The following is a 12,871-nucleotide window of genomic DNA, read 5'->3' as shown; positions in this document are numbered from 1 at the left end:
AAATATTTTTTGTTTCTTTTTTTGTAACAATTCATATTTAAGTTCCATCAAGGTTTCATCTCTACAAAAAATAAAAATATGACAAACCTATTTTGTGAATAAGATGATGAGAAATACGATTTGTATATGTTATACGTCACTTTGCTTGCTATTTGAGTCGTATGCGCTTTGAAAACATAACATATCATTCAACTTGGTGCAGATTCTAAAAACAAAAACATAATAGTACAACCATGCATACAAATGCAAACCACAACGTAGTAGGATACGTCGCTTATTTCATGTTTTGATACACTAGCGAGAAATTGATATAGTTATCATCGTCTAGTTGATATAGAATACTTACTAACAAAATCATGATCCGGTGCTATCGAAACGTGGTGGTCACCATGTTTGACGAGGAAATAACGGCTCGGCATCTGACAATGATGTTGTATCAACGTTGTATTGAAATCCAGAAGGAGCACTAATACCCACGTTGTTGCACCCTTCCACACCAATATTAATCTCCGCAGCAACTTCCTGTGGATTGCTTCCTTCAATATGAACATGTGAATGTGAATCTCCAGTTGGTGAACGAATTCTCTCTAACTCCATTGATACTTCTCTCATGCTTGGACGATTCCTTCCGTTAAGATTCAGACACCTCCTTGCAAGTTGTGATGCCGCCATGACTTGCTCCAAATTGCAATCTTCTCTGATTCGAGGGTCAATAATGTCCAACAGTCGATTCTCTTCCATTGCAACAATGAAATAAGTTGCCAATGTTCTGCTTTGTTGAAGCCGCACAAAAGATATAGGCTTCTCTCCGGTAATGAGTTCCACGAGCACCACCCCAAAGCTATAGACATCACTTTTGTCGGTGAATTGGCTAGACTGGAAGTATTCCGGATCCACATATCCAACTGTACCTGAAACTACAGTAGTTAGGTGGGTATGATCAACCGTTACCGATCTTGAAGTGCCGAAATCAGCCACTTTAGCTCTATATTTTTCGTCCAACATTATATTTGTAGATTTGACATCTCTATGAAAAATTGGTGATGCAGCTGCCGAGTGGAGATACGAAAGAGCTCCAGCGATATCTATGACGATGCACAAACGCATTTCCCAAGTAGTCATCGTGGACTCATCAAACTCACCATGAAGATGCTCGAAAAGGTTACCATTAGAAATAAACTCATAAACTAGAAGAGGCACTTCTGTCTCAAGGCAACAACCTATGAGCTTCACGATGTTTCTGTGGTTGATCTGCGATAGAATGACAACTTCGTTAATGAACTCTTCCAGCTTGTCTTCATCCACAACTGTAGACTTTTTCACAGCTACGATTCTACCATCTACGAGCATTCCCTTATATACGGTACCTTGGCCACCTTGTCCAAGCACTCTAGTTGAATTGAAGTTTTCAGTAGCTTTCTCTAGCTCTTTTGCGGTGAATACTTTTGACTTCTGGATGCTGCCTTCAGTTGATGTCAACTGTTGTTTCAATAACAAACCTCCATTACGTTTGAATAACTTCTTTTTGCGGTTGATCTTCCTTTGCTTTTTAATAAATTTGTATAACCACAAAGTTACACCGGAAACGATCAGGATACCTAAACCTACACATAGTCCTGGAACCCACAAGAAATTTTGAAAAGCGTACTTAATTTTTGTACTACTCAGATAACAACAAATAACATACAATAGATGATGTATCAATTTGGATATAAACTGGGTGATGACTTTACCTATAGTAATTGGCACAGTCTTGTTCTTCTTGACTACGCAACTGGAGGCTCCTGGAGTATTCACACAAGTGCCTCCTTGTCGCCTACAATACTTGATATTCGAGTCGAGTTGGCACTCATCAATATCTAGATGAACAACGTCATGAAAGTGTAATTAGATCGATGATGAAGTCTCTTATATATATATATATATAGGTATTACTTTGATTGTATTCATCCATTATGATTTGCTACCACCTATATAGGACTTGTTAGGCTTACATGATATTTACATTACATAAAGGGAAAAGAAGAAATAATTACTAACCTTTACATCCACCCATAATATATGGGTTACCTGTGTAACCATCATTACATGCGCATCCTACATTGCTGCTCTCATCATCTGTATTCGAGCATCCGCAAGGATTAATTCCATCGATATACTGACCCACTAAATAATCTGCGCATCTCAAGGAGTTGACAAAGGAGAGATTCGTCATGGGAATGGCCCACCGTAGTTGGAGTATAACATATTGCCTATCATAAAACCATTGCGGATCAGTAAATTTGGCCACCGGGTATGCTGGTCGGTCTCGATTTTCGTCTGTTAAGAAAGCCACTCGACACCCTCTCTCTCTTGTTATGTTACTCGAAAATTCCTCCATACTGATACCGACTATCTGTCCAATCCCACTAGGTGGGTCTGCTTGGCAGCATCTGTTACCACGGCAGCTCATATCATGATTCATCTTTTTTGGATCACAAGTCGAGATGCATCCCACCAATCTGGGCTCAAGATGTGTCAACGTGGCCTTGTAGTTGCAGCCAATAGCGTGGAAGGTGTTGGAACGGCCAATGGTAAACGGCGTGCCAGTAAAATTCAAAGGATCACCGGACTTTAGTTGATCGCTGCTGTTGGAACATCCCATGGAAGTTATGTTGGTTTTGATGCGAAGTGACCCATATATAATCCTTTCGCCTGAATATTTTGGATCCGGTAGAGAGATTTTCACAACTTCTTTGTTAATCTTTGGTAGGTAGGCGACAAGGTCCCCATAAGTGGAATTGTTGCATTTTATTGCAAACCATTTGCTGAGATAGCAACCCTTTCCGATACCGAAAGGATACGGGATCGAGATGTTTCCACAGTGACTCGGACAAGAAGATGTGGAAGCAGTGAGATCTGATGAAACAAGAACCAAGACAAGTAGTAGTGAGAGATGAGACCAGAGTAGTAGTGCACACTTCATATTTATTTTGTTTTTTTTTTTCTCTGTCTTCAAAGTTTGCTCTCACAACTTCCTAGCAAGTGCGAGCTTGAACTTCTACCTCACTGATTTTGGATTCCTACAATGCTTCAACCAATCAACATTCCCTTGTTACCCAACGTACACGGTACCTTTTTGGCTATATCGTCAATTGACTTGGGCTTAATTGTGAAAAGTCTTTTTGAAGATATAACGTAATCAATAATTGAATATTCTACCTAACTCCATTAATGTGCGAGCTCTTGCAGTACTGTTAAAAGTTTTTTTTTTCTGATAAGAGAAGTAATTGCTCTTGCAAGTTGCAACTACTTCCTACCAAGCGCGAGATGAAACTTTATTATTGTGGGCAGTATAGCAAACAACAACAACAACATACAAAGTCAATCAACCTCATTGACTAAAGCTTTTCTTCTTTTTTTTTGAACGAACTACTTTGATTCATAAAGGAGGAAACAGTTTACTCTCCATCCGGAGAGGTTACAAGGAGTCTTAACTTGTTTTGTTTTGGTCCAAAACTTGAAGACCTTTTTGAATCATTTGCTTCTAAATATTTCAAACTTAATTGTGTGAAAAGTCTTATTGACGACATAGCAATAGCATAAACCTCCAGTTTCGCTTAACATGGTTCGGTTATGAAACCAAAAATCTAAAGTGTAAGTTTCCTGGATTAAGTATCAATTTTAAAAGGTATGGGATATAGTTCGAAAGAAATTGTAAATATAGGGACTTAGGATGTAAATTTGGGAATAAACATCTCCTCTCTCAGATTAATAAACCCTAGTTTTCCAATAAAACCTCTCCCCACCTCAAAAACAAACCTTTAACGATGAACAACGTCGAATCCGAACAAAAATCAATACACGATGATAAACTCTGCGGCGAGTGCAAGCTGAATCCATGGAAATACAAATGCCCAGGATGCTCAATTCGATCATGCGCCCTCCCTTGTGTCAAAGCTCACAAGAAGCGAACCGGCTGTACCGGAAAAAGAAAACTCACCGACTTCGTTCCCCTCTCCAAGTTCGACGACAATCTCCTCCTCTCCGGTAATAATCACATTCAAAGTTTCTATCTTTGATTGTTAGTATTAAAGGGTTGATGAAAGTTTTGATTTTTAGCTTTGTAATTATTATTAGCTTCCTCGTCTAATTGTTATTTGATTTTGTATTTTTATTGTTATTATTAGCTTTCTCGTCTAAGGGTTGATGAAAGTTTTGATTTTTTTTTAAATGCATAGATTACAATTTGCTTGAGGAGACGAAGAGAGTGGCGGAGTCTGCTCTGAGAAGGAGACATCAGTTATGTAAAAACCCTCACTTTAGGTTTAGGTTACCTAATGATCTTCGGGGCCTTCAGGTTGCTGCTGGTAGCCGCGGAACTAAGCTCTGGTTTCTCCCTGGTGGGATGTTGAAGAGGGACAAGAACCAGAGTCGTTACGATAACCGGTAATGGTTTAGATTCTCTAAGATTGTAGCTTTAGATTATTTGTTTTTGACCGGTCTGGTTCTTGGTTTAGGAGGAAGTGCATTCATTGGACAGTTGAGTGGCGGTTTCACTCTACAGATGTTGTTCTTGTCGACCATGGGTTAGTAGTATACTCTCTTTAACTTACAGTTTCATCTTTGTCCACTATTAATGCTTTAACAATCCATCACAGTGTTGGTGAAGATACAAGCCTTTGCTCTGTGATTGAGAATCATCTTAAGCCAGGTCCTTGGATTCACAAGCTCAAGCCTTTTTGTGACGTGGATCTTGATTCTCTCAAGCTTTTTATACGCACATACCCCAAGGTTTGGATTATTACCACATACTGCGTTGTTGTGTTAGTGTTTTACTTTTTCTCTCCCTTGGTTGCAGGGTGTAAAGGTTCCTTTCAAGGAGCTGGACATTAAGGGTCCCGTGAGGCAGCAGCTTGCTCAAGTAACTATCTTAGAGTACCCGGTGATCCATGTTTATCTTTCTTCGCACAGCTACGACTTTGAAGTTATCAGAGACTTTGACCGTGAGAAAACGACAACACCTGAGCCTAAATACTATAGCCAGGCAGAAGGTGCAATTACACGAGAAGAGGAAATAGAAGAAGAAGAAGGCAACATTGACTCATTTGAGCCAGAGGTTCTTGATCTTATGAAACAGATAAACTATAACCCGCGTCAGCAAGTCTCAGAGGTCAGCAAGGCTGAGGGTGGGGATGCCAAGAATGCACATCCTGACGATAACATGGAGCTAGAGTTTGAGCAAGGGTTAATAGACACATACGCTGATCTTTTCCCGGAGTTGAACCCTGGTGATTATTTCAACTTTGAGTGTGAGTTTGCAAAGGGGTTTGATTCAGATGATGATTGCAATCTCCAGAGTCTAGCTGCTACTGATTTGGACATTGATGGACTAGAGGAAGGGGAGATCGTTGAATAGATGGCCATCGTTCAATAAAGTTCTCCCAGTGGAACATTTTTGGGCACCAAGGAGCCTGAACTGAGCTCCCTGGTTGAAGCACATTGGCTATTGTTTGTATCATTAAAAGCTTTTACCGAACTAGGTAGCCAATCCTTTTGATTGCAGAACTAGTCATAGACGTTTTTAGTTTGAGAACTAGTAGTCTAGTGTGTTTAATTAGTTATTACATTCGATATTATTTAGTTGATGTAAGAGAACGCCTTCTTAACTTTTTGTTTATTCTCTTTTCCTCCACAGACAAGTCTTGTAGTTTTAAAGACCGTTTACTTAGTCCAAACTCCAAAGTAACACAGACCAGAAACCAGAAGAAGTATACTGTCACTCTTAACCTTTGTATTCGATGCAGAGAATAACAAAGATGTATCAATATAACGAGCAATAAGCAAATACATTAATATCTGCAATCTACATGACTACATATAGATTTGAAAATTACATGTAACGAGCCTCTTCAGACGGAACAAATAAATTCACCAAGTAATCAATCACTAAAATCCACTAAATATATACATTGGAAGACTGAGAATTCAAGGAAGCCCTCAACCTTTACTTGGTTCAATACAACTCAAACCACTACATGTAGACTTCTGCTAAAGACCTGAGATGCTCGATGTCCCTCAAGGCCAGGAAGATTCACTAAAGAGTTGACCCGAGGACTTTGGCACGGATCTGAATGAGTTCATATGGATCACAAATCAGATGGTAGTTTAATCTCTCTCTCCAAGCGTAGAACCATGAGTTCTCACCGCAAATGTATCACATAATGGTTTAGAGGAATACTGACATCTCTGTAGAAGGGATAAAAGGAAGAATCCTATCACCATAGAGCTGTTGCAGTTTCACCAAGAGCCGTCCAGAATCAAGATCGTCTTTCCATATCTGACCAAGGATTGCTTTCATGGAAATAGCCCGGCTCTTGCCTCTTTCTTTCTCCTTTCCGTTTCTGCTTTCACCATCAGAAGCTTGTTCTGATGAGGATGGTTGAGCAGAGTTTTGTGGCAGATTGTAATTTCCTATCGGTTTATCTACATGCATTGGAGCTGGACCGGTGCGATCTTGTGGTCGTAACACATCTGGACCATCTGTAGTTATCAATCTTTTATGGGGTGGCTGGTTTTCTGAAGAATCAGCACTCAGCTTCCGCTTACCTGACATTCATAAAGGGGAGAACAAAACGTTGGTAGTTGAAACAGTTGTTATCACCGAGCCATATATTAACGTATATTGAGCCAACAATTAGTCTTCTATAAGCATGTGTCTGACGCACCAACAACCATATTAAGCAGAGAAAGTAAATTGGTTGATGCAACTTACGTGGCTCAGCATTGATTATTTTTCCCTTTCCCTTATGGAGGAAACTTGGTGAAGGGGATGGTAAATTTGGGAAGACTTTTAGCCTATCATGTATGCACAGGCCTGCAGCACGCTGAGAAAAAAAATCACAAGTCTCTATAAAGATTGACGATATATGAAACTACTGAGATTTTTTATGAACTTTTAGACGATGACTTGGACTAACCAGCAAGGCCCCATACACACGCCAGGCTTCATAGCTCTTCATTTGGTTCTTTTGCTTCTCAGCATCCAGTTCTGGTTCGAGAAGACTTAGATACGGTTCGAGATTTGACAGAATAAGAAGGCGTACCTACACAATAAAATGACATTCAGCTAACATCAGAGGAGTAATGAGATTCTGTTTTTTTGGCACCGGTGACAATATTGTTCATGGAGGAGTAACATTGTTTTAGGAGAAACTTATAGAAATAATCAAAACCTTGAAAATAGCAAAGTGTTGGCAGTAAAATGAGACATCACGGCGTTAAAAAATCATAATATCTGAAAGTAGCATCAGAAGAGCAAAGGAAGTACTTACAACAGTGTGCCCCAAAGCTGATAATCCTTGAATTGCCCCATAGTGCTGCGTCAAAGCTTTCTTTGGGTCCAAAAATGCATTGACTAAAGTTTTCGTAAGACGAGACTGAAGGGTAATGCAAGTGTTTCCAAACCTGGAACATTTTATTCAAACCACAAGATTTAAGATTTTAGAAGAATTTTAAGGTAAGAAGAGTAACACAGACATCGCAGACAATGACCAAAATCCTTTTTAATAGTGAAAAAACTTTGGAAGTTATTACTTATTGCTCTTAATTCAGATATTCCCATTTGATTTTTCAGCTCAAGCGGGAGAAATACCAGATGCCAAAGCAAAGAGATCAGCCAAGATAAACTTAGTGGACCATATATATGGATACTATTATCTCACCATATTGCATACAATTGCACCATATAAAATTTCATTATTCAGTAAAAAATCACGTTCAGTAAGAGATCCCCATAATCATAGGGAAAGAACGAACCTTTTACATATCAGTGAAACTAGATTCGCTGTAAAATCTCGAAGCTCCCAGTGGTTATCGGCAAATCTATTGCCAAGCTTTCTCGATACAAGGCATGTTACAATAGATGGCATCAACTGGTGCAGCTGTCACCAAAAGATAATTTTCAGTTAGTTCCTTGGTTATGAAACAACGCCGTAAAAACAACTTATACTGAACATAATCCCAAGGCTGGTTTACATGAAAATTATCCCATGTGAATATAAAATTATCTCAATACAGATCCAAGGAGAGATTTATTGTCATCTAGAGAGATTAGTTGAACTTGCACAGCGTTGTCGAAGTCAGACCAACACTACCACTAACCATATTATATTCATAGTACATAGCATGTCTAAAATGCAATTTGAAGAAACCCACTACTAAAACCTAAAGACGATCTAGCTACATGATTCCATAGTAATTCTTAAGAAAGTGGTAAAAGATAATCCAGAAAGCAACTTACATAAGGTTCTATGTGTATATGAGGATTCTGTAGAAGACTTCTAACAACGTGCATTAGATTAAACAGGAGTAGGAAGTCATTTAAACCACGTGATACCTGCACCCGTGGAGAAGAAAATTATTATAATGTGCATCAAGTAATTGCGTGATCCTCGGAGGTGCATTATGTTACCTCATCAGCAATGAAATTTGTAAAATATGGAACCAGAGGATGAAGTCCTGAGTCTGAAGCCAAGCTCACTAATGCTTTTTTAAACAGAGCAGGACTTGACTTGCTCACTGTAAGTTCAGCAATCTTTTGGAAGTATAACTGTAAAGAGAGAAAACAACAGATAAGTCTTATGCATGTAAGATACGAGCCTGTGGTATATAGCCTGAACCATATACCTGAAGTTCTCTAGATAGTACATGCTTCACTGGTAGCCTAACGTCTATAAGAGGTCCATCCTTGTGTTCATATATTTTGTTATCTGCAGGTGCTCTGATGACTACAAACACCATAAACAAGTGGAAATATATTCAAGATGGGGATAAACAAGGGCAGAAAGAACTTAATTCACCACTTAAACGTCACTGTAAACATTACTAATATTTGTTTCATGTCAATCAATTTAGTTAATGGCTTTCATAAACTTTAGGACCAGAAGCACACATGTTGTAAAAAGTTTTTTTTAATATGAATAAATTTTTCATTCTTTAAAAAAAAAAAAGTGATTTTACAATTCCAAGCCAGGACAAAAAATTGAGAGGCAAACCTTCTAAAGTAGCATTTTCTGGGATAGCTGGCTGCACTCCTTCAATAGCCAGCCAGTGACAGACAACTCCAGCATCAAGGGGAGCTTTCGGTAGTGGGGACTCAATCACCTATAATCATGACATTTCTTGAAAATATTAGAAAATTATACTGAACGGTTCAATTGAAACAAAAACAAAAAGTACTATATAAATATGTAGGCATTCCCAGCATCTTACATCTTTGAAATCCACCTCTCTGTCATCAGTGTAGAACAAATCCTGATGCCCAATAGCTTTTCTAAAACGAAATGGTCCTCCTGAGGCAAAGCCATATGACGGCTGCAATAAATATAATCACTCTCAGATACATATGCCTTAGAATCAGTTAACTGCTATATATGTATATTTGGAAGCAACGTTTAATTAATCGCTATAGATCTTTCTCACTACTAGACAACTCCACCAAAAAAAATATTCATCTCATCAAAGGGAAGCTATCAAACATTCTACTGATAATGCACTACACAAAACTCTAGAATGATGGGAGTGAGTAACTGGTGTCTAGTTAAGTACCTCAAGGCTCCTTAAGTTGAGAGCACCATCAACATCCGAAGCTGTTAAAGTCGTTCTCTTTGAGTGACGCATGCACTTGATAGCTTCCTGCAAACACATCCAAACAAGATGAGGACCTGATTCCTTCACACACACCTCAAGAACAACAAAGACATGACTAGAAAAAAACGTAACCTACCTGCATGATCTCACGAACACGATACTCAACATCAGGAGCAAGCATGAGTGCAGCCTCAGGTGACAAATTGGTAATCCCAATACTCTGTGCTGTAACCTCAATCGTTTCCTTAGGTACAATGCCCATCTTCTCTTCTCCGATTACACTGTATCAGAAGATAGCTCCAAGGATAATGGCGAGCAAGCACCGATTCGGTTCGCGTCGAAGATCCAGAAAACAAGAAGTGAATCAATCAGTATCGGGTCGGGTATTTAATTGAGGTTGGATTCACCCGATTGGATTATCACTAACTTTGGGCTATAACTAAAATCTTTTATTGGGCCTTTGCAGCCCAATAAGGACTCGAGTTTGCCTCTTTTCATAGCTCTGCCAGCCCAAATCAAACGTTGTTAGAAGCAAGCAAGCAACACAGGTTTGACATATTCCGTATGTAACGTAACATTGATACTTGTTTTGTAGTAAAGGTCTTATTTATAACAAAATTCAACAAATCATTAGGACAATCAAACTCATCATTTTAAACATGTGTTACAGGAGTTAAAACATTTTAAACAAGAAGAAAAAAGTATTTGAACTTGATCAATTACCAAGGAACAAAGAGGAACAAACAGCCTTTGGCTTCATGACAAAACCGATGTATAGACTTTTAGATTAGTGTCGAGGATCTACAGAGAGAGTAAACAAAATGGTAATCGTTCTTTTGTTTCGATTAGCTATTGCTTTTGAATTGTTTCTCCCCAAACCAGTTTTCTGATTCTTCAAGCCGCACCCTCAGGTGGTGGTGTCTTCAAAGCATTTTCTGTTGTTGATGTTTTGGTCTGCCTTGGGAATGGTCGTCTGAGGAACCTTGAGGTAGGCCAAGCTCGGGGTTTTATCCTCCCTAACAATAACTTCCATTCTCTCGGTTTTAACTGCCCAGCCAATCTCATTTGTTCTCTCTTAAACTTCCTGTTTGCATACCATATCCCTCCACGCCATCCCAACCCATACCTGGAAGAAAAAGAAAAAAACAGACGGTAAGACTAATTAATAAGCACAGAACTTGATGTGAGCCTAAGAAGTGTAAACAACAAACCCGATGATCAAAGTGGTTCCAGCGGCGGCAATTGTTGAAGTGAACCTGGAACCGACTGGATCAACAAGCTCCTTGAGTTCTCCTCGTTCCAATTCATGGGTGTGTTTCATCTGCCGTGAGAAGAAATCAAAAGTTTCAAGTGGCAAACAGAAGCGATTATAGGGATTAGCCAGCGGCAGAGGTATAAGCAATAAGTCATTTTCAAAAGTTTCCACATAAGAGAAGCTATAGGAATCCAAATATGCAGCAGCTAAATCAAATGAATCAATGTAATACATAGACATAGTTTCCAATAAAAATTAACAAGCCAGATAAGAGGCAAGAAGTATACAGTGATAATAAAAATAAAATGTTGATCATAGAGACTAACCGCATTCTCAATGGATTCCAGCCTCTGATCGATCCTAGTTTCATTGTAGTGGCGTAATGAATAACCTGCACAGTCATATTCATCATCCAATATGACAGTCAACTTGGTGTGACAGAAACATATACATCAATAAGATACTCTTGCAACACTCGGTACAACACAAAAACAAAGCTCAAAGTAGTGAACATTGTTATGGGAAGATGAGTTATCATTATCACAGAAGTATAAACATAATCTCCAAACACTTAAATGAAAGCTATCTAATCCAGCAACTTAAACATCCGAATCGAGTTAACAATTCTATCTACTATGCAAGAGAAATTGAGATGCAAGTATAAACTTACCAATCCAAGCGGTAGCAACAGATGCAACAGAAGTTGCAACTGTAAACACCACCCTCTGCCTCTCCAGCAAATCCTATGAAAAAATGATAACGAAAGCCCATTAAGCAGATGATAATTATGATTACGATGATAGAACGTAAAGCTTAATGAAAGCCCTAAACCAAATTCTTCAAAAAATCGATATGAATAAAATTGAAACTCATCGATTAATACAAAAAATGAAATCTTTACAGAAGAGAGAGAGAGAGAGAGGGATGGATCACCTTGGTGGAGAGATAAGAGTCTTGGAGGGCGACCAATGAGTTCTGGGCTCTCTTCTTCAGATGAGGCATAGCTGCGGAACCTAGAATCCATGCCCCTCGGCCTCTCAGCCGATTCATGGCTCCTCCTGATGCGGGTAGAGCGAGTTGACTCGGCGGTGTTGATTGAGATATCTCTGGATTTGCCAACGCAAAATCGTCTGGGAGAGAAGAGAAGCCACCCAGGCGATTCCCCCCACACGCAAAAAGGACGAAGCTTTACGCAGATTTTTTTTTTTCCGACCAAAAGTCTTAAAAAAACAACCCTTTTCATTTCTATACTTGGAATGTTCGGTTCAAAATTAATAACCATAAGGTTTGACCAAAAAAAAGAAGAAGTTAATAACCATAAGACTAAGTGTATGAATGGTAACAGAGTAAATGCGTTTTTCAAAGCGGTATTACACAATCCGCTTTTGATTTACCAATCACAAATATTACTGAGGTGTGTGCGGTATTGGAGGACAAAAAAAGCAAAAACGCACTTGGTCAAAAGTGCTTGTTAATTACCTGACCACTCTTCAAAACCGCACATCAGTTAATAAGCAGCGTTTTTGTCAAATACGCACTTCAAATGAAATGATCTGTTACTTTTATAATTGAAATAAATATAAAACACTTTTTATATTTGAAATAAATATAAAACGTTGACAATTGTCACATAATTATTAATAATTGTTTTTTTTGTTCTAGAGCTAGAGATTTTTTTCCATTATACAAATGCAATAAATTTACATTATAATTTAAACATGATTAAAATATTTATATCTATTTATACATATGACACAATAAAAGATAACACTGTATATATTTATGTGAGAATTAAAATATTAAATACTATCTTTTTGTTATATAGTATTTCTTTATTAAATATAAAAATAGATAGGCATCTGCACATTTATCCATAATAGAAAACCTTACCGAACTAAACCTCTTTTCTCGGTTCAGTTCAGGTCTAATATCTTATATCTGTAGAATCCTAGAATCGGAACCAAATTTTGTATTTCATATTATTTT

At 38.3% G+C, this 12,871-nt stretch overlaps 4 protein-coding genes across 4 annotated transcripts; 1 reads left to right on the top strand and 3 right to left on the bottom strand.

Moving 5' to 3' along the window:
• Positions 1-184: 184 nt before the first annotated feature.
• LOC103836548 (wall-associated receptor kinase-like 9) lies at positions 185-3,515 on the bottom strand. The gene is made up of 3 exons (XM_009112824.3): positions 2,041-3,515; positions 1,734-1,859; positions 185-1,616 (listed from the first exon to the last, which is right to left on the bottom strand). Exons 1-3 carry the CDS (start codon positions 2,963-2,965, stop codon positions 385-387), a joined length of 2,283 nt encoding a protein of 760 aa, XP_009111072.1. The 5' UTR covers positions 2,966-3,515; the 3' UTR covers positions 185-384.
• A 252-nt stretch (positions 3,516-3,767) lies between these two features.
• Positions 3,768-5,664, top strand: LOC103836546 (box C/D snoRNA protein 1). The gene is made up of 5 exons (XM_009112823.3): positions 3,768-4,029; positions 4,221-4,428; positions 4,500-4,568; positions 4,641-4,773; positions 4,841-5,664. Exons 1-5 carry the CDS (start codon positions 3,810-3,812, stop codon positions 5,396-5,398), a joined length of 1,188 nt encoding a protein of 395 aa, XP_009111071.1. The 5' UTR covers positions 3,768-3,809; the 3' UTR covers positions 5,399-5,664.
• Positions 5,665-5,790: 126 nt separating this feature from the next.
• Positions 5,791-10,148, bottom strand: LOC103836545 (transcription initiation factor TFIID subunit 6). The gene is made up of 12 exons (XM_009112822.3): positions 9,767-10,148; positions 9,589-9,675; positions 9,253-9,354; positions 9,036-9,144; positions 8,668-8,768; positions 8,453-8,590; positions 8,282-8,377; positions 7,798-7,922; positions 7,314-7,446; positions 6,960-7,085; positions 6,755-6,866; positions 5,791-6,588 (listed from the first exon to the last, which is right to left on the bottom strand). Exons 1-12 carry the CDS (start codon positions 9,890-9,892, stop codon positions 6,209-6,211), a joined length of 1,635 nt encoding a protein of 544 aa, XP_009111070.1. The 5' UTR covers positions 9,893-10,148; the 3' UTR covers positions 5,791-6,208.
• Positions 10,149-10,319: 171 nt separating this feature from the next.
• On the bottom strand, positions 10,320-12,121 carry LOC103836544. The gene is made up of 5 exons (XM_009112821.2): positions 11,819-12,121; positions 11,556-11,628; positions 11,212-11,276; positions 10,842-10,951; positions 10,320-10,756 (listed from the first exon to the last, which is right to left on the bottom strand). Exons 1-5 carry the CDS (start codon positions 11,933-11,935, stop codon positions 10,525-10,527), a joined length of 597 nt encoding a protein of 198 aa, XP_009111069.1. The 5' UTR covers positions 11,936-12,121; the 3' UTR covers positions 10,320-10,524.
• Between the last annotated feature and the right edge of the window lie 750 nt (positions 12,122-12,871).

This window comes from Brassica rapa, chromosome A08 (assembly GCF_000309985.2).
Source record: "Brassica rapa cultivar Chiifu-401-42 chromosome A08, CAAS_Brap_v3.01, whole genome shotgun sequence".
NCBI classification, from domain to species: Eukaryota; Viridiplantae; Streptophyta; class Magnoliopsida; order Brassicales; family Brassicaceae; genus Brassica; species Brassica rapa.
Note: the sequence above shows the minus strand (reverse complement) of the source record. Positions and strands in the feature narration are given on the sequence as shown.